This window comes from Thunnus albacares, chromosome 1 (assembly GCF_914725855.1).
Source record: "Thunnus albacares chromosome 1, fThuAlb1.1, whole genome shotgun sequence".
Lineage (NCBI taxonomy): Eukaryota > Metazoa > Chordata > Actinopteri > Scombriformes > Scombridae > Thunnus > Thunnus albacares.
In genome coordinates, this window is record NC_058106.1 from 34,122,552 (window position 1) to 34,145,014 (window position 22,463).

General features: G+C 39.8%; 1 protein-coding gene across 1 annotated transcript in view; it reads right to left on the reverse strand.

The window, feature by feature from the left end:
• Positions 1-22,463, reverse strand: part of prmt3 (protein arginine methyltransferase 3) — a 60,465-nt gene that overhangs the window by 24,481 nt on the left and 13,521 nt on the right. Inside the window, exon 11 of the mRNA XM_044355682.1 lies at positions 8,247-8,325. Within this exon, the coding sequence (XP_044211617.1) occupies positions 8,247-8,325 (79 nt within the window). The remainder of the gene's footprint in view (positions 1-8,246; positions 8,326-22,463) is intronic.

The following is a 22,463-nucleotide window of genomic DNA, read 5'->3' on the forward strand; positions in this document are numbered from 1 at the left end:
CGAGTTATGTGGGCACCCAAACATAATAGGATTGTTGAACATTTAATTCCAAAATGATGGGATTTAATATGTTGCTATAACAGCCCCCAGTCTTCTGAGAAGGCTTTCCACAAAAAGATATGGCTGACGATTTTCTATATTTGTCTTACTGCCAACAAATCTTATGTTCGGAGCCAAACCAACAATGAATTGACTTTACTAACATGTATTGTGCATGTAACCAAAGCCTGATATATCTTCTTCCTCTGTAGACCGCATTTGTTGTCCAAAAACTATTAAAAACACATCATTGAGCCACACAGTTGCACTGGGTGACATGTTTCTTCGCCACAAAGAGTTTGGTCATGTTTGTTTGTTTAGAAATGTCTCCAAGACTAATAACAGCGATTATGTTTCAGTCTCTGGAGAAAAGTTCCATGTAAGGATGCAAGATCAGGCTTTGGATACACACACAGTACTTGTAAGTAGATCAATTCATTGTCGGTTTGGCTCTGCACATGAGATTGTTGACGATAGGAAAAATATAGAAAATTGCCAGCTGTATCCTTTAAAGTCCATTTCAGCCACAAAAGCATTAGTGAGGTCGGACATTGATGTTGAGTGATAAAGCCTGGTTCACACTCTGTGCTCCAATTCCTCCCAAAAGTGCTTTGTGCTTTGGGGCTCTGTCAAGTTTAAACAGGAAGGGGCCTCACCATAACTGTTGGCACAAAGTTGTCTTAAAGGCCCAATGAAATAAAAAATACTTTTCCCGGTTTTAATCCTGTGTCCCTCTATTCATTTATCTCTTGGTATATGCCAAATATATGTCAAAAAATCAGTATCAGAGTATTTGCATCAAAATCCCTGTCTTTTCTCTTCCTGGAAAACAGTTTCATATGTTTGATGACTCATCCTGCACTCAGATATGTTTACAGAAGATCCTCCAATCAAATGTGACTTTGGGCGAGTAGCTAGCCACACCGGTTATATAAAACCACACTTCACTGTTTGTGGGTTGTAATAGTTAACAGAGCAATATGGGGAGAGATAGGAAGAGATGTGTGTTTGGATATCAGTGGGGAAAAACTTTGTGGCTGAGGTCTAATTCATTCATCTCTCCCTCATCCTTCTCCCGATCTAACAACAGGTGAGGGAGGTGTATGTGGAGCCAACAGTCCTTGTAGCTCCGTTTGTCTCTGCAGCTCTAAATTCTTGCACTAAATTTTAAGTCACGCCCACTTTTAGCTGTCCAATCAAATGCCAAGGATTCGATTTAATTCCCTTTTGTAAGTGTACACCGCTCAAATATTCTGTTTCACTGGGAAATACATCACAGTACAAAAGCTAAAGATGTTCTAACTTCCGTTTCACGGGGCCTTAAATAACGATGTATGAAAAACAGCCCCGCACCAAGAGTACACAAAACATGGAAAGGTGTGTCCACATATTACCAAATAGTGGGTCCAATCACAGAAATGGACTGGTTGCATTCACATACAGTATGCAAAAATAATTGTTACATTTGATAAATAAATATGTACACCAACTGTTCCTTTTCTCCTGAAGATCTTTTGTGCATTTTCAATGGGATAGTAATGGCAGGCAGGTGTGCATCTCCTTCAAATAGCTGGCATTCTGAGACACTTCAGTGGCAATCCAAGCTGAATGAGACAACCTTCTCTGCTGCACCAATTATATTATGCCAGAAGAGGAAAAAATGCCTCATTGCCTAATTTCATTCTTCAAGCAAACACACAGGCAAGCCCCAGTCAAAAACTTCCTCTTGTCCATTACACTTTCAGTGTTTCCCTTATAATAGTACAGAGAACCCCCGCCAGACCAAAAATATTTTTTAATTTAATGCCAAAACTAACGCCAAATACTCATTTATTCGGAAATCAATAGCATGTAAATAATAGTCTGTGTCGTTCTCTGCAACACCTTTGAGAAATGACTGCTGCTGAAATACAGCTTGTTGTTTATGTGGTCATACAAAGTTTTGAATTTGTTTTTTAGCTAACTGACATGCAGCCTCAGAAAAACAATGGAAGAAGCAGGCTGGTTACTTCGGAGCTGTGCCTCTAGTTTAATTTTTCAAAGCTTTGACGACTGAGCACGGGCAGTGATTATATCATTACATAACATTGTCTACTGAATGAACATTATCCATGTCTTAAAATGAGCATTAAACATGAGTCTTAATGTCTTTTCAGAGTGCTTTCACATCTGAATAGATTCCTTTGTATGGTTAATTTGCTTGGTGATTAAGCCGGAGCTGAGATGCTTGAAGCCACTGGTATCCCTACTGTGAAGTAACATTAGCCAAGACAGAGGCCTGAGGCCTAAAATAGAGTTTAGAATACACTCAGCTTGGAGTGAGATTTCTTCCTGGGGTGGGGGGGGGGGGGGGTATTTGGTGCTTACCTGCTGAATTTTGAACCATCGTTGACTAACGTTACTATAACTGCAACTCAGATGTACTGAGCTGCACAGTGCGAACAATGCAAACACCGCAGTCTCTCCAGCCTTGCTCCACTGATGCTCAGCGGGTTAGTTAAAATCATTGTGATTGGCTGCTTCACCAGAACGCGCATCACAATGATTTGTTGTTGCACGCTTTTGGTTCAAACAGATGATGATCGGTGTGTTCACAGACAATCCATGAAAAATGCTGCCCTAACCTCGCTACGCTCTGCGCCTCAAACCTTCTGAACTTGAAAAAAAAACCTACTTATTTGCTTAAAAATCACTATTTTACAACAGAGGAGGCAAAGACGAAAAGTTAGCATGACAAAAGGCATGTGTGGCATGAGATTGTGAGATCTGTGTCAATTGCATGACTGAGAGTAATGCATGAGAGTTGGCAGCCCTGGGATATATCAAACTAAATATTTCAACATACACATAACTGACACTACTATTTAGTAGTCATGTAAGAATCTGTTCCACTTATAGATGTTCATACATGAGAGAAAATCTGCATAGTTAAGTGTTTAGTTATAGCAAATGTACCTGACCCTAGCATTGTAATTATTTCCAGGGAGAGAAAGTCAGCCTCATTAATGACTGAATGTAGCCAAGTCACAACACTATTCAGTGATATCCATGCATAAGACAATATATCAGATGGTTAAAGTATTCATTTATAACATTAAAATTGGTTTATAACATTAAATTACTTATCTAGCTATCTATATTGAAGATAGAGTTAGCAAGCAGTTAGCCATAGTGATAGCAGATCAAATTAGCAAGCATTAACAGCAGCTATAGCAGATAGCAACAAAAAGTTAGCGCAGAGATAGTAGATAGCTACAGCAAGTATTTCTTTCTCTCTCCTTTTATCAAGCAAAACAAAACAAAAAATATTTATGGACCAAGAAAATGAACAACAATTAAAGAAATCAGGCATATGATATGAGCATAAAGCGACAGCAAGCACTTGGCTGCCATAGCATAAACAACAAACACTTAGTGAAAGACATAGCAGATAGCAAGAGAAAACAGCCAGCAGAGACAACAGTAGACAGCTGTAAGTGTTAGCACCGACAATAGCATATACCAACAGTAATAGCAGATAACGAAATAATTTAGCAGAAGCAATAACACTCAGACGAAGCATTGGTTTTACTCGAATAACCTGGCAGCCAGGAATAAAGCAACAGCAGTTAGCAGTATGGAACTGGGAATAACTTGAATAACTTAGGTGCTTAGTTGGACTGCATAAATCCCGTATTCCTGCCTGAACACCATAAGCTCCATATATGGTTAGCTAACCAGATGCTACATTAAGCTAACAAAATGATCAGTTGAGGCAGCACAGATATTTACGTGAGCTTGAGCCTTTCATTGTGTGAGCTTTGAAATAGGGCCAGTGTATCTATATTGTAGCTGAACTTATCCTTGTGTTGGTGCAATTACTTTCTCAGAGATCTCAGAGATAGCAGAAAAGCTAATTATGTCATGGAGGAATGGTTTGAGAAGTTTCTATGAAGCAAGCAAGCAAACTTCACTTATGTAGCACTTCTCAAAACAAAAGTTAAAGTGTGTTACTGGAAGAAGCAAAAGGGGAAACAAGGGTAACCGCTGCGATATAAACATTGCCCCAGCCTCAGTTCTTTATAAAAGGAGCAAACTACAAACTTTTTTTTACTGCCACTTTTTATAGTTTCAAAAGTATAAGCCTTCCAATGAGCAGATTTTATTTATTTTTCCTGGCATGTGTGTTAGTGCTCAGTCTCACGTAACCTTCGGTACATCGGCCCATAAAATGTGCGAATGGATGGTGACAGCTCAGTGATGGGCAACTCATGGCCCCTCATTATTAGCTGAAGCCTGCTTGTGACCCTGTGAGTGTCACCATACCTAACGACGGTGTTTGCACACTTACACACACACACACACACACACACACACACACACACACACACACACACACACACACACACACACACACACACACAAACAGCAGATCTGTCACTTCATTTTACTCTGATTACGGAACCGAGTGAGTAATTATGAGGGCCAGGTGAGAAGAGGAGGGAGGGCTGCTGATTGGGCAGAATCGGGACAGGCCTGTTTGAGAGACACCCTGAATAAGAAATGGAGACAGAGAGACGAATAGCCAAAGGAAGGGGGTGGTGTGGTGTGGATGGAGAGGGAGAAAGGGGAAAAGGAAGAAGGGGTGGGTGGGGGGGGGGGGGTGTTACACGGGCGTCCCCAGATTCATGGCTTTGACATCTGCGTCCTTCTCGACTCGCTGCTCACAGCCCGTTTGTCATGCTCCCCCCCTCCTTCCCCCCTCTTCTCTTGCTCTCACCATCTCCCCCATTGGTCGCCTGTGAAAAAGGGAAAGACGGTGTGGGAGGGGGCATGGGACAAAACAGATCCCTTTTCCCTGGACGCTATGCTGTGCCAGGCATGCGGGGACACATTTAAGGATGAAGGGGAGGTTAATGTAGTGGGGAGAATGAGGGAGCCGCTGTAACTCTCTTCTAATGTAGCTTAAACACACATACAGCAGCAGTGCTGCAGGGCTGGACTAATAACTCAGCACTGCCATGTGCACACACACACTCGAAATCTGAAAATAAACGTAAGGACATAAGTTGATAAATCTAATGTGACACAATGACTGTAGGATCAACATTCAATAAATTAAAAAGTTAAGGTATGTACCTTTGTTTCGGTCATTGCATTAAGGTGCAGTTTGGCTGTACTGAAATGTAATACTTGCTTCACAGATTTGCACATAAATACAGCCCTGGGCATGTTTACCTGTGAACAAAAACAACAACATGGAGGAGCCCCCAGTCAAAGTATGGACGCAGGTAACTAACCGCTTTTTCATGCCTGGCACCATGCATGTTGAAATAGGGAGGTGAATCAAACTAGCAAGTTAATCTCCGATTATCAATGAAGAAATCCCATTTAAACTCATCAAATAGTGAATAGCTGCTACAACAAATGACATGAAACCAGAAATCCAAAGAACTAATCAGCTAACAGGAGACATATGTCATATGCTGATGCATTATGAAACTGTTGTTGTTGTTACATTTACTATTATCAAGGTAACATTAAAGGGATTTATCATGATCAAGATTTCAGCACATTTCTTCCGCCTATGTGCTGAATCTCTTCACGTTGAAAAAATGAGTATTTTTTGAGCACTAATCCATGTTACTCAAAAGTATCCTGCTGTCATTGTTGTGTCGAAGCTCACATGGAACAACATTTATCATCTGCATCCGAGTTATTACGTAAAGGATAATACAATATGAGATGTGCAGATATGGAAAAATAACGCACAGAGTCATTTACCTTTTCTTCCATGAAGTGCATGTTTTGGTTACACCGCGGTTATATGCAAGTGATCAAAATAAAACCAGTTTGCATGTGGAATTCAGGACTATTGAGGACAATACTTAAAAAAAAAACTTAATACATTGGGCTACTATGTCAGAGAAATACAGTTAACAAAAAATAATCCACATCACAACTGGTCAAGTAGTAAATATTCTCTTTAGTCACTGTATAACACAATATAAACAAAAAGAGGCTATCCTGGAGTGACATGTAATTTATCCTGGGAATATGCAGTGAGTGTTTTAAGGTTTTTCTATTGAAAAGCTGCCCCGGCTGCCAGACTTTAACTGTTTTTACCTGGTTTTGGTGAATACTGATCATAATCATTTTATTTCTTGCAGTGCTGGCTGGCAGTAGATCCAGTGTGAGCAGCCCATGTTGGGAGCGTCAGGGTTAAAGGCTCATGACAAACCATACGGCATCCTCTGACCTGTCACTTTCTGCTCTACTCAGGTCACACCTTCTCCTGTCCAATCTCCCTCGCTAACAGATCTGTCTCTATAGGTGCTGTCATTCTGGCTGTCCGTCTATGTATGTGTGTGTGTGTGTGTGTTTGTGTGTGTGTGTGGTGTGTGTGACCTCTCCCTTATGTCCCAAGGAGCCACTAAAAGCAGTGTGGTGGAACCGTTCCTTAGATGGGTCACATTTGGCACAAGCCATTAAATCTGGTCAGTGGCAGGGATGGGATGACCCAGGAGACCGACACACACAAAAGCAAATCCCTAAAGAAAAAAGGTCTGTGCATACTGTCAAATCATAATCTATTTATATTATTACACACTTTAAAATCTCACTTGAAGAATCCATCTTAAATGCTTTGTTTCTTATCTTTGATCATATGCTTTTTATGGGTCATGCGAATTGATCAAGGAAGATTAACTGACAGAAATTTAATAGTTGAGTTAATATTTGGAAGGTATACCACAGAATATTTACCACTTTACATTTTCCAGATCTACAGCATCACCTCTCTCAAATGTAGGATTCTAAAATGTACAAATTCTTGTTACTATACAGCCCAAAATTTAATTTCCATTGTCACGCACAGTCATGATAAAATGCAAAGCAGCAAATGATGTCAAAGTGACATCACAATGCTTACGTCAAGCTGCTAGTGAGAAAAAAAATGTGAGTACGGAACCCATATTCAGCTACTGTGTGCATATTCGCCCATTCTTCATGCCGACCACACAGGAGACATGTTGTCTCTGAAACAGCTGTGTGTGGAGGTGAGGTGGGCTGCTGAGTCTCTGGACTGATGTAACTGTTCCCCCTCAGCTGTTTGTTATACAACCTCTGAGCATCACTCAGATTAGAGAGGGCTGGCCTCCTTTGCATGTTCGTGTCATACAAGAAAAAAACAAAAAAAAAACAAAATGTCCTTTACGCTAATAGCTGATTGTTCTATTTCGTTAGATTGTACAGATGAAGGGAAGCACAGCGGTGTGTGTAGCTCGTGTTGACAGGTGCACACTTTGACCAGCTAAGTGAGAAATACAGGGAATACACCCCAATCATTCCTGCATATGTTACCTGTAATCACCATGGGGGGGCTGATTTGAACAGATTCTCCCTGCTGACTGTTCAGTGGGAGGAGAAACAGAGCCATTAACTCCTTCATATACACTTTATGTAGAGAATATAGAATAAATGTTGTCACCACTGCGGATACAAACTCTCTTTTGGGGGTTAAAACTAGAATTAGACACCCTTCCTAAACTCTGCCCCGTTTGATGACATCATACCAAAGATTTCAAGGGCCATGCTCCAATTGGCTACGTCAGCTAGCGACAAGGGTGGGGAAACTTGCTTAAGGTGGGCGCAGGATGATAATTAAACATCAGTTGGCAGTGGAGATGCTGTGTTAATTTAGTCTTTTCACAGCTTTTTAGTGTTGGCAGAGACATTACAGTACCTTTTCCATTTTAGTTCGGCCATTGCAAGCCATGCGATATACAGTATGTGTTTATTAGCGTGTATTGTTTACGATGCAGCTGAGTTTATCTGCCTCACAGAGCCACTGATTCAGGTTGGAACAAGCTTCATGTGCTGCTTTGTTTGAGTGGAAACTGGGTCTGGTAGGTTTGGCTCCCTGTGTCCGTATAGAGTTAAACAAGTAACGCCCCCAACACTCCTCCCCCCCACTATTCCATGCCACTGTATAGGACGTATAGGATGCAAGGACAGGCTGAAAGGCTGTGTTTAATAACTCATACAATTAATTCACTGAAAACATTGAAATATTAAATAATGCCTGGAGAAAAATAATGTAATATAATGATTTTCTGTGCAGTTTTTACATGTCATATACCTGAGAACTGATGTTTAAAAAAAAAAAAAAAGCCCTGAACTCTTGGTCTACTATGAGAACTTAAGAGGAGTGCGAATATGTGACCTACCTGAGCCACCGTCAGCCAAGTAGAGGTTTCTGGCGTGCACGACTGAATCCAACATGGACTCAAATAGTAAGAAGTAACCCTGGGAAGAGAGGAAAAAAAACATTACTACCCCAAAAATATTCTGGAAAAGTTAACTGAATAAAAAAGAAAAACCAAAAGCAGCTTTTCATGCATCTTCATCTGGTATCTTTGACGTTCAAGGCACGTAATAAATGCTTGAAAGGAGAACGCTAAAGAGCTGCTGGACAATTCAATTATTTTTTAATTCAACATCACTACAGTGGAAATCTGAATTAGCCGTGACTGTGAATCAAGTGATGTGCCCACGTGGTCTGCCACTCAGCATCCAACGGTTTGACCCTGGGTTGACCTCCTGTTCTGCTCCAGTAGGCGGCACATTAACTGTGGTATTATTCCATTAATGCTGAAATTGAGTTTTGTCCACATCTTGTTGGCTTCGACCTGAGTGGCAGATACTGCTGACAAATGGCTTTTCTACCCCTCCAACCACCGGCAGATCAGCCAATCACACAAGCCCGAGCCGCAACGCTGGCCCCCTTCAATATGTTATTTGTGAGCACAATATTTGGGCGGGTTCAAACATATGGGAGGGCATATTTCCATCTGGGACAAGGAGGTGGAGCAAATCAGTACATGCACATTTTACTGTAACTGATGATGCAGATCAATCCTTTAAAAAAAAAACCCTAACCCTAACCCATCAGCTTTCAGATCTGTGTTTTTGGATCCAACCAAGAACTCAAGGAAAAGAATATTGTAAGCACAACCACTGCAAATTTTAACCTGGACCTTTGCTTCCCATCATTTTCTATCAATGAATTCTGATCAAAATCTTGTCAGCTCGTTCAGTGGAAATCCACCGAAACCTTACTTTTCTGGATTTCTAATACAGTCCGAAACACACCATCTGACACTCAACAAAAAATTAGAGTTGGGAATATTTGGGAATCTCATGATTCGATTTGATTCCAATCCCGATTGTTTGGTGTCCGATTCAATTCAGAATCGATTCTCCATTGACTCAACAGAAAAGGGGGCGCTATTTTCAGTCTCTTGCTGCAGTATACTGTGTGCCAAACCATTCACTGGTGTCCTTAGTCCATTGAAATACAATATGAAACATAACTGGCAGATAACATAAATGGTCCGCAGCCTTTTTATTTTAAAAAGTTTGCATTGCATTGCATTTGAATGAATTAATTTGAAAACATCTTAAAGTCTCCTGCCTGTATGAGAATAACAAAATGAGGGGAAGGAGGAGTGCTCTGCTGTGTTGTTATTAACGTCATGAGTCCAGAAGTGGAGAGCAGCCTCTCTGCTGTACCGTTAGCTCCGGGGAAAGACATTGTTGTCCAACACACTGAGCAGTCACAGGGTTTTTGAGGTGAAACAGACTGAGCACCAAGTTATTTTCTTCACTCCAGAGTTGGTTTAAGTTGTTTAATACTGCAGTGTGCGTCAGTCAGCCGGTCTTGTTTGTTACAGCTGGATTTTGCTGCTCTGCTACGCTAACGTTAGTCTCTGAGTGACAGCGTAGAGAGTTCACAATATACTTCACGTTCGACTCGCAAAGGTAATTATTTAGTCATTGAAACAAAAAACGCTTGCAACCACTGTCTTTTTTGAAGATGAACGGCAAGATAACTCCAGTATGTGTGAACTGTAGACTGTCCGGGTGCTGCGCTGCCCTCGCAGTTGAGTTCCACCTTTTTCATTCTAACTAACATTTAGAAAATCGATTTTTGACATTTGCGAGTCAATGCAGAATTGTCCACGTCTGCTTGTGATGAATCTAAGAATCAATTTTTTCCTATACCCTACAAAAAATAATCAACCCAAAAGCAGCCTAACCATGTTTTTTTTTCAGCATATTGACACTAATTCTGAAATAACTCATATCAATGCTTTGTTATGAGTTAACTGTTGACCTGACAATGGTAATTATTATCTATTTTGCACAGTTTTAGGCTTTACTTTAAGCTTTAAAGCTTTATTTTAAGTCCAGCAAAGAAGAAAGGTTCTAAGGGATATTCATCTTGACAAAAAAGATTTAAAAAACATTTATTTACTGGTTCTCTAATAGTGGAACAGTAATGAAAGCAATAATGTCTTGGCAACAGACTGGCCTTTAACAGGGCATGACTCATAAAAGTGATGAAAACTGTGAGAGGAAGGCCTGTTTTTTTCTTCAGTTTTCAACTTTTTAACTAACAAGTCTCATTACAGAGCAAGCAATTGATAAATAAAGTGATTTCCTGGTGCAAGTGGGGTTTATCTTAATTCTAAATGTTTCACTATGTTGAACAGCTCGTTGTAAGCAGCTTTACAATGACACAACTGATGACATTTGTGAGGTGAACTCATTAGTATGATAAAAAAAAAGATAAGAAAACAGACCAAAAAAAGACCTAAGTTGTGTCCTTCTAATACAATATCTCTACTTTCGCTTCCCAGGGGTGGGGGCCAGAACAGCAGATAAAGACTGGATATAGAGAGTGTGTGTGTCAGGGTTTTTTGTGTGTATGATGAGGAGGAAGTGTACATGAGTAGAAGAAGAGCCATATAGGAAGAATGCTGCGGCCAGCTGAATAGTAATTCACTGAGATAAGAACCTTATTATTCAAATAAAGACAACCTTTCATTGGAGAGAGGAGAGGAGAGCAAGCAGAGACAAACAAGGGGAAACAGCCCTGATTTATAACTCTGACTTTTAAATCGTCACCATCTCTGTCATGGGCCTGAGCTGATAATGATGACAGCGATGAAGCTGATATAACCGACTCATCCTCCGCGTGGCGATAAAGGGATACATTCCTTCTGTTTATCGACGGCGGATTGGTCTCGAACCCTAAGTCAGACACGCGTATTGTCTGCTGCTGACTGTTGTGGTCCAGTCGATGTCCTTAGCAGTGGACCAGGTCGTTTTTAAAACCCTCACACAGCGTACACCGGCCTCGTAATTTAGAGCCCAATTTCATGGGACACTGCTTCACTTGAAGGAAAAAGGATATGAGATAGAGAGAGAGAAAGCAGAGTCACACCTTACTTTTATCAGCAGTGATGCTCCAGGATTACTGTCTTCCATGTCCTCCCAGCAGCATGTGTACCACACCCCCCTAATTTATACATCTGCAATGTTAATTACCAAAAAACAGAAACACAGATCCACTTCTGCGCAATTAGACCGGGATGAGAGGAGGACTGGAGGTGAAGCAACCTGATTAGATCTTGCAAGAAAACTTCAATCGCTACATGAAAAATCAACAACGATAACCAATGTTGTACCCATCTTCTGTAATTCTGCACCATGCATCATCAAAACCGGACGATGTAGCAGTTGCAGCCTGTAATGGTGTTAAATTTTAGACGATCTGTTTGATGTTTCAGCTACACCTATTGTATGGTATAACAAGGAAGGTGCTGCAATGTTGGACGTTTAATTATCAAGGGAATCTGTTAGTCTAATCAGTGGTGACATTTTCATCATGAGAACACAGTGCTCATATGTAGTATCCCTAACAGCTTCATCAAACTCAGATCATTAGTGTCTAAGGAATGATTATAAAACTTTTAATTAAAGCAAAACCATAACTGCCCATTTTAAAAAAACGCTGTTGGGCAGTGTAAAAGGGTGTCATCCTTTCACGTTTTATCTCCGTCTGACCAGTGAAGTTTGTGGTTTATCCAAGTTCATTTTATTGGAAATTGTATCCTTCCCTTGTAGCATCCAATGTGGCTCAGTCTGTATAATGTGTTACATGTTAAAATGCAGCGAGAGCATCTATCACCACACGGCTTTCCTGCACTATAGGCAACAACATATAATGAAACACGTTGTGCATGAGTTTGAATGTCTGATCGGCCTGATGGACAACAGTCTTCCTTCCTAAGACAGGGTCAGTGAAGGCTATGTGGGTTTGTTGGCCTATAAGGAAGGTCAATCATTTAAAGAAGAAAGCATGATCTGTAGGGCTGCATATTGTCAGTCGAATTGCTGCCGTTTAGCCACATCATTATACACAGAGAATTGCAGGGTGACAGCATGACAGGCTGTAAACTTTTATGGATTTCTGTCTCTAAATGACCTAAATATCATTTGTCAGCAGGGAGAAACTGTTGACATCAGACCCCCGTGATTATTACAAGTAACAAGACTCTGTGTTCAAAACAGAGATAGCAACATGTTTAGCCTAGCTTAGCATAAAGGGTGCAGGCACGGGTGAATAACTAATCTTTGCTAAAGAGAAAAAAAACGCCTTCTAGCAATTTAATTTATTTAATACGTGTTAACTAAAAAGCAAACCGCCAATACAACAGCACTTCTGAGATGCTGTGCAAACTAACCGCTTGTTAACCCACAAAATTTGATATTTGTACACAAGTCAAATACAAGAACCACCTTTGGATTTGTTGGAAGTCAAAGCTACACTAGTTCTTTCTTCATACCTCCAGTTTATTTTCTAAGTTAGGCTAAAAAGGTTGAGTGAGTACACTGTATTGACCGCACAGAGATGAAAATGATATTGATCTCTACATCTCTCAGCAAAAAACCCCAAAATGTCAAACTATTCCATTAACTATTGGTGCCTCCGTTTCATTGTTTTGTTTTATTGTGGTGTTCTTGTTTACAGTATCACAAATGGATCTTGATGTGTCAGCTGCCACCGACACAATGATCAATACCAGTGAATCAAAGTCGAGTGATTCATCTGGATGAAACGTTTTGTTAGTTGTTGAAAATAGTCGAACAGGTAAAACTGCATCAAGAAAAAAGAAAGACTACAATTACCTCACTTTCTCTTTTATCTCACTTCAATTTATCTTTATTCACTTGTGTAAAAAAAAAATAGATTAAATCTTAAAACTGCACTAAATTACTAACTTTTTTGATACCGTCTCCCACCAATCGATCCGTCTGTCTACCGGCTCAGTAACACAGACAGGCCGAGGTGTTAGTGTGAGGAAACAGCTCCGTTTACTGTCAGACAGCCTGGCCGATGCTCTGCAGTATCGTCACTATGCATTTCCATAAAAGAGACTAATGAAAACCTAATGAGAATGGGCTGGAGCAGCTTATACACATTAACAAAATTAGCATATAAAACACATTCCCCTGAGTGGGCTACCACACGCATGCACTCACGTACACCTCTACATACGCATCAGTACTCACACACAAAAGAAAAATAGCAAATTTGTAAAGGATTTTCACTTTTTCATTGAGTTGTCAGTGCCCTTAAATTTACACAAAATGCTATTAAGCACGAGTGTTCTATAAAAACTCCACAGCGAGAACTTATATAATTACTCTTGCAATGTTTTTCTGTTTTTAGTTGCTGCAGGCACAGTGGAAAAAAAGACTTGATTTTTTGTGTCCATCAACCCTTGGGAGACTGAGTTGTTGTCAATTATAGGTACCAAGAGGCATTTTTTGGTACAAAATCTGCATCAGCAGTTTACACTTTCCTCCGCCCTCCAGTACCTCCTCTCTCCTTCTGCATTCAACACACGTCTTCCTCAATTACTGCAGATCATCATCACTTCCAGTCCCAGGAGGGCCACAGCAAAATAAAGGAGATGGTGTGCATGCATGAATGTGTGTGTTTCTGTGTGTGTGTGTGTGGGGGGGGGGGGGGGGGGTACTTCCATGCTTCACTGAATTCTGAAGGCAGCACCTCTACATCAACAAGCCTCTTCTATACTAGTCTACGGTCATATGATACCAAATTAGCATAAACATATCACACACATCCCTGTAATAGATTTTAGTGTGTAAAGGCTTGCCGGGTGTACATTGTGCAGGTTCCAATATCAGCCTAATTTCCATTTAAAGCCACGCAGATGAGATATAGAGGAGAAAGACTGTATAAGAACAGAGTAATTTGCAGTATAGCTATGAGGTTATTAAAAGCAGTGGCTCATCTGAAAGCAATAAGGACATCATGTGATTTAGAGGATGTTACAGTGGCGAATAAACACATTTCAATAAAGTATGGAAATGAATGTCAGACATGAAGGATGGAGAAGGAGGAGGAGGAGAATGAACAGACTGTAGAGATGTTAGCGGTAAGGTATCTAGCAACTTATGCATCGTTGTGTGTACAGAGTATATCTGTGTGTGTGTGTTTGTGTTCAGATCAGCCTGATCTCTGAACTCACCAGGAACTTTTTCCGTTATTTTCAGTCTGTATCCTTTTTCCTATCATCTGTCTATGTTCAGGAATTGGAGTCATAAAGCATCTGAATGAGAACAAACTTGAAAGATTTTCACCCCGATTTCCGCCATCCAGAAAATTGGGTTGATCTGCTTCCATTCATGTCTTTAAAATGACTTTGTATGCAATCACTTTGCATCTAAAATCAGCTTTGCCTTCAGTCTCACACCTTTGAATGGCATTTAGATCATCATGGGTCATGAAAACTCTCCATAGACAATCATACTCTTTTTTTAGGTTAGTATTTTCTATTCTGTACAGTCTTTACAAAGACAAAAGTCTGTTAGATTTTCCAAGTTCTTGGTAGCTGTAATGAGCTGTAGATGTCATGGTTAGATAATCTGATATTTAATACAGGCATACATCATTTCCCAAGGTATAAAGTTACTGTTTGGCTTTTGGGAAAGGCACCTTTACTTGAAAGCTCATTTGGTTTTAAGGTCAAAGTGTAAGTCAGCAGCGTAATAATATAACAATGTTTGCCTTTGTGTGCCTTTGCCTTTGTGAAATAAAAAGTTATCGCTGTGAATTCACACATACACCATAAAAATCCTAATATACTTGTATTCCGCAGTGTAGTTGTCCAAGCATTCACAGGCTGTTATTAAATTCATCATTTTGAGGGAACAAGGAGGCCATTTCTCTCCACAAAAACAACGTCAACTGAGCGATGCAGGATTATGGCTTTGGGTTTATGAGGATGTCTGTTTGAGGGATATATCAGGTTGTCAGTTTCATGTTCTGCATGTTGAAACATTTTTCCCTTTCTTTTGGTTGCTTTGACTGGATGGGAGCAACGCAACATTGCATTTTGGATACATACGGTATATATCATTGTGCTGAACTGCATTGTGGGTCTTTACAGTCCTGCTCGTAGTGAATGGCTGCCTGTATGGCTGTAGGTCTATGCTTCACTAAGCACTGACACATTTATAAAAATATAAGCCCATGTGATCTGAGAGACGGATGATTGAAATACTGAAAACCAGTTTAAAACAAACCTGCCTCTTTTAAAATATCCAAATATGTTTGTCTCTTTTAAAATATTTGAAATTAAAATGTCTGAACACTGAAAATGATGAGCCTCATCAGGTGAAAGATATTAGTAAAAAACACAATCAGGGTATAAATGGGATTTTAGCAATACTGTGTGTTTAGTTTAGTTACAAAGCAAGGACTGCATAGATAAACTACTTTTCCCCCATTTACTTAAAATGCATTATCAGCATCCTTTTTGCATTTATTTCCTTATTTTACAGCATGTCTGCTCTGTTTCACCTAACCTGATGATTTTCTGAGCTTTACTTAAGGTCAAACAGTGAATAGTATGTTTTTGCAGCAGGAAACACAATAACTTGGGGACAAATCTGAGTGAAAATATGTTTAAACTTATCTTTATACTGCACATATCACATGAACTGCGTTAGCAAAAACAACATCACCAAAAACCTGCTGAATAACAAACAGTATGGGTAGATGCATCAGTTTTGTTACACAAGCAGCTGGCTAAAAACCACTTCCTGAAGTGTTTGAAGGTCCTGGGGAAGTAAATACAGCCAATAAATCCTCATTAGAACATAGACACACCTGTGGCGCTGTCATTGTGTGTGTGTGTGTGTGTGTGTGTGTGTGTGTGTGTACACATGCATTGATTTTGTTGCATTTGAGTATATCTGTGTGCGTGTGTGTGTGTCTGTGTGACTGACAGTCAGTCTGACTGAAGGACAGGATGACTGATGACTACCGGTCTCTTTTTAGGCAGGTGAGGCTCTCAGCACTGATAATGAGGCTAAAGAGGAAGGGCTGCCATTAATTTGACTTCATACCTTTACCACACACAATCCTTCGGACTTTGTGTGTTTGTACGTGTATATATATATGTGTGCCAGTGATACTTGTTTTGCAGTCAAACTGTGTCCACCTCGAGGTAAAATATCAGAAACGTAGGCACAAGGAAATCCTCTTCAGCAAGTTGGACAGGGCTCTTTGACACTTTACTTGTTCAGGGTTCCTTTCACATTTTAATGAAACAAACCGAACGATTGCTGAAGAACAATTTGATATTCTGGAAGAGTTTCTTCAAGGTAAAATACTGCATACCTCACTAAGCCTCACTATTCAGGGTCACCGGCCCTCATCGCTGTACACAAACTGTTATCAAGGAGACAATACAAGATGCAGGTTCAGCATCCTTAGTAAAAAAACTACATATTTTTTCTAGGAAAAGTTATCACAGTATTCTATATCATTAGCTCACATGCAGTGCACCCCATTAGTCGTCTTGTAAATCGAGATTTGTAAAGGCATTTCACACTTTAACTAAATCCCTGACTCTAGACCCAGGTTTGTTTCTTCAATTGTTTGGCAATGGATGTCATTACTGCAGATTCTAACAAAAACATCCTTCCAAATACACTGTGTATGTAGACAGTCACCCTTTAGTATTATAGGAGGTTCGGGCCAATGATTTGCTCCAGATTCTCGATACCAAGTGTCTTCACAGAATACCTAGCAATGTAAGCAGTTTATATTCCTACATTTCCAGGTAAGTTTAATATTTATGTTACAAGAAAAGTCTACAATGAACGGGTAAGGACGGGAATTTTTAAACGGTGACTGTAAAGAGACAACAAGCTGGTGTAAATTGCAAGTTTGATTGACAATAGGAAAGTTAGGGAGAACTTATACCAGGAGAGCAATAGAGAAACAATGTACTGTCGTGTCCATATTTGTATGTCATCACCTGCGACTCATCTTGGAGGTACAAACTTTATTTAGTCTTTGGGAACTCAGCTCTCCTCCTCCCCGTCAGCCCGCTAGTCTCTTATCTGCTCTGGACTGTTTGTTTTTCAGCGTGCTGAGAGAGAGAGGACCGATCAATGTTGTGACTTATGAAATGACAGTGGTGCTGCTAAAGGCAGTCTCTCAAACACTACCAAGGCAGACAGACACTCATCTGCCCCCTTCTCCTCTACCAACGATACACCACATTCATCACTCGTCTCTGTCTATTAGCCCTGTAACCACCGTCTGACTGCCCGGTCCAACGACTCTGACAGCTGGACTTCAATTACAGAATTCTTTGTTTTTCTTCCATAACAGCCTTAATTGTTAGGTGAGAAACTTATTGCTTCAAGATAAAATTTGCAAGGTTATCTCTGCAAAGCTACAACATTCTGACAGTTAAAGTAATATTCTTTTTAAAACCTAAGGTCTTTTTATCATAAGTTCTGACATCTGTTGTTTATGATACCGTTTCTATTGGTTATGATGACATTTCACATACAAATAAATAAATGGTGGTCATTAAGTGAACTCAATTATAGAGCAGCAATAAAAATCTGAGTAATGTAGGTGTCAAAACTTGTAATAGAAAGTACATAACAATATCAAACATGTACTACAATGTGAGTACAAACCAACATATGTAATGATTGCTGATAAGGTCTGATGAAAATGCAATATAAATAAAAGAATACTCTGACATTTTGGTAAATTTGCTTATTTGTGGTATCACTGAGGGTTAGATGAGAAGATCAATTTAGTTATGTTTTATCTGTTCAGTAAGTGTAACTGAGATTAAGACTGTTTGCAAAAGAGACCTGAGAACAGACTACATATACATGTTTATGCATCCAACACAGAGGTAAAGCAGCTGTGATATGTTATAATAGCTTAACTCAAAGACCAGACGGGTTAAACTATAAGCCTACATGGTAAGTAAAAAAGTCAAAGAAGATTAAATTCATACTACTTTTCTCATTGAGCTGTCAGTAAAACCCAAATTAAACAAATTTTCCAAAATGTTGAGTATTCCCTTAATACTAGATAAAGAATTTAACATCATTTATACACTGTTAAACTGGCAATAATTTATTTTTTATTCATCACCTTTTAAGTTGATATGGTGAACTTGAGTCATATATTCACCCTCTCTTAGCTCTGTTTTTGGTCTCCACCAACTCGTGAGGAAAAGATTTAGCCCCTTTTACACAGCGTTGTTCAAGGCAGGAATGCTGCGCCTTTATTCCACCTTGCTGTTCTGTATAAACGGTACGGACATGGAGTGGGGGGGCAGAGTTGCTCCACCAATAAGCCGGCTATGGAAGTAGTCACAAAGTCGGATTGACGTCTGTGTAAAAGGGACAGCCGGTACAGTAACGGAATAACAACATGCCAAGTAAAAGTACACATGGGGGCGACATTATGCTGGCTTTGTTTGGTTCTGTGCAAAAAAAAAGCTAAGGCAGCTTAATGTTGAATCTTCTTTATAGCTATATTGTGGGATCTCTGTATAAAAGAAGTCTTAAGGCTCTTAACTGCTAAATGTCCCACTATGTTCACCAGCTAGTGACGACAAGTGTCTGTTTACTGTTTGGTGCTGAGCAGGTAGTGTACAGTGGGTTTTTAGAGCTTGTTCTCTGAAAACAGCTGCCTGCTGCAACAGAAAATGTCACTTTGGGAGTGGCGTGACTGAACCAAAAACAGTAAAGTTGCAGCTGGACAACTAAACAATGAGTTGAAACTCTCTATAAAGCTCTGTAAAGCTGAGGGGAGCTGCAGAGTCACTGATAACTCTCTGTAGGTTTATTGCTTCGAGCGATGCCTCTGACTTTACACGTTGTCGTTTCATATATTGTTACTACAATTTCTTTTCGCTTTAAACAAATTGTGTTGAGATGTTTCGTTTTTCTTGTGCACACGTACAAGGACGCAATACACATTCCTGATAATTGTTTCATGCTATTCCACTATTGACAGTCAGTGACGGTGACATGCAAAAAAGTGTTGCCAAGTGTCTACAAAGACAGTGAGGAAGACCGCAAGCTAGCAATAATGGATCCCCTTGATTGATGTGACTATAATTACAAACAACTGGCTAATTAATTATGTACATCCCATATGTAAACACTTGTAGTTGTAGAAACGAGCTGTCATTCATTTTTGAAATTATGTACTGCATTAGTTTACCGTCCTTTTTCTTTTCAGTGAATGCCTTCCACCTGATAGAGACTACTTTCCAGGCCACAGAACAATATTTTCAATCATCAGACACATGATGATAGATTAATGTGGTTCTTTCTTTGCTTTGAGAAGCGATGCTTTGCTTTGCCGCAGTAAGCCCAAGACTCTTTCTCTCTTGAACCACAGAGCATGGATTTGTAGGCCTATTAATCCTAAAAATTTTCAGATTAATTACACTGTTTGGCCACCAAACTGCTACTTCTTCCTTGAGAAACTGGAGTGTATCTATGTGGAAGGGACACCGTTTTAAGTTCTGGCCTTGCAAGTGAGATTTTCTAGTGAGATATTCCAACAAACCAGAGGATGGAATACAAAGGCTCCTCTGAACAGAAGAAATGCTGGATGCTAATCTATTCTTAGTTACAGAATTCCCTCCTGTGCATCCCTGCAACTGCTTTGACCCAATTTTGCCATTCTCTGTTGGAGGACCAGCAAGCCGGGTCAGGCCAAGGTATTAAACCCTGACTTAAGTTACAAAGATATTTTTGTGATTGATTATTTTTCTGATTTTGATGGATGTTTGGGCATAATGCAGGAACAAACTCTGCAAACCAAGAGGTTAAGACTTCAGTTTAGGTTGATTTCGTGACTCCTGCGGTTACTGATGGTAACAGTGGGTGCTATTTAAAGTTGCAATACACAACATTCAGCCACTAGATGTCGCACTATAGAACAAACATCTCAGACCGACCATTTACTCAATAATGTAGGAAAAAAAAAAAGAAAGCCGACAGCTCACAAAACTCAGATCAAATTGTCAAACTAGGAAGTGCTGATCAAATATGAATCAAGATTCTGTTAGTCCATTTCTCCCCTCAAATGTTTTCAGAAACATATTTTAGTTTACTGTTTAGTTGTAATTTGAGAAAGTTTATGACGCAGCCGCCATCTTGGAAACGGACGTGGAGGACACAGAGAAACTCACATGCACTAACATGCACGCTCACATGCACTAACTGGTGCAGCTACCACAACAAAGAACAGAGAAGCTCGGGTAACAACACAAAACAGAGGGAGTGTGACTTCATTCACTACTCAAGTCACCATTACTCCACTGTATCTTTACATAGCAAACGGTTGTTTGCTGACATCCAGTGAGGCTCACTGTCATTTACATTTACAGGACAAAGAATTACGGGGGCACCAAACGCTCCTTGAGCAGGTATTTCGTCAGAAATGCAACAGAAGAGCAACTACATATCTGTTTACAGTGCAGCCAACAAACACATTATGTTTTAATAAAGAAGTCAGTCGATAATTGGCCTTTTTCCGTCATGCCAGAGTAACCATGATCTGATTTCATGCTGCATTCAGACGTGAGTAGTTTTCTACACAATAGCAGGGCACAGTAAAGGAGTTAGCTACCTTGATGAGGAGTAGTTAGGCAGTTTGAATCTTGAGCAGGAATTCCACCACTGACAATGAAAACTACTAAATAAAGGGGAGATAATTACAGAATGTAAATCAATTGAATGGCTGTAGCCTAAATAAATAGTATCAACAACAGGGTTTGATTTCATGGAAATCTTAGGAATTGATAAAAAAAAAGTGCCTCACAAATTTGGATTCCTCAAAAGAAATAAATACCTGTTCAAATTCTAATAAATTAGATTTAGACCTGCGCGAGGGTACGACTTGTACATCTTATCACTGCAACTGAACTCAAGATGAGAAGACATATTTTAGAGGGAAAAAAGCTTCAACTTTTACGCAGTGTTGTGAAAGCTGTTTTATCTGTTTGGCATATGAAATTATGATTCTCCATGTTTTTTAAGGAATTTCAAGAATGGTTTTATGGGTAAAATTATGACAGTTGAAAACTCACAATGGATTTGGTCAGAAACAAATGTTTCTGTCAACATCAACATGAGAGGTTTGACACATTTGAAATCAAATTATGGATTCTTAATAGAGAGTTATTTGAGAGTCAATGGGTAAAAGGATCTATCTTGCATCCCCACAGGGAAGTACTATTCCTACACTACTGTAAGTGTATGCTGAGCAAATTAACATTTTATAAAATATTTGGAGGATTTACTTTTAAAAGTAATAAATTATGTTGACAATTCACTAAGATAAAATATAAGACTTTGAAAACAGAATCAGTTCTTTATATAACATACATCATAAAGCAATCTAAAGCAAAAAATAAAAAAAAAATGTGAGAGCGATGACATCTCCAGGGTCTCTCTGAGGTAATAGGTTCCTACCTGGCTACAAGACAAAGCCATTAAAGTTTAAAACAGTCTAAATCCATTTACACTGGCAAGAAAGTCTACTCCTGTGACAACTGTCATTTTTCCATTTAATACAGGCAGATTGGAGGGTAGCCTTTGAAGTCCTGGCCACTGAGAAATGTCTGCCATTTCTGCAGTGATGAGAAGTGACTGGAGAATTCTTAGATTTATTAGCGCTCTGTGAGCCAGTGTCATCAGAGATTACGTCCTATCCTTCACCGTTCCACCGGCACATCACCCACCGAATTTCAATTTCCCTGGTGAGGGGATGGGAAGGCTCTGTCTGGCGACCCCTGCTCGTGACCCTGGGGTTTCACGATGGATGGGGGAGGTGGAGGGGGGACAGATACGGGATGCTCATGAATTAGGGATGACTTCAGCGGTGCGTTCAACTTTGGCCGTCCCGCCTGTATCGCCACAGAGAATCTCCCTGATAAATGGGCATCAAGGGGTAGGAAGACTGCTCCTCCTGGTTAGATATTCAGAGGAGCTCATGGTCGAGTTTAGCCCCGTTTAGGCCATGTTTAAAACATGCATCACTGCTACTGACAGCAATGATGCATGCTTATTGGCCGGTAAAAAAACAAACAAGGTTAACTTGAGCAACTACTGTAAATTTTGGATATTCTAAGAGTTCTGCTGTTGGATGAAAATAAGCTTCTCAGACATTTTAACCAGTGGTGGAAGAAGTACTCAAATCCTTTACTTAAGTAAAAGTA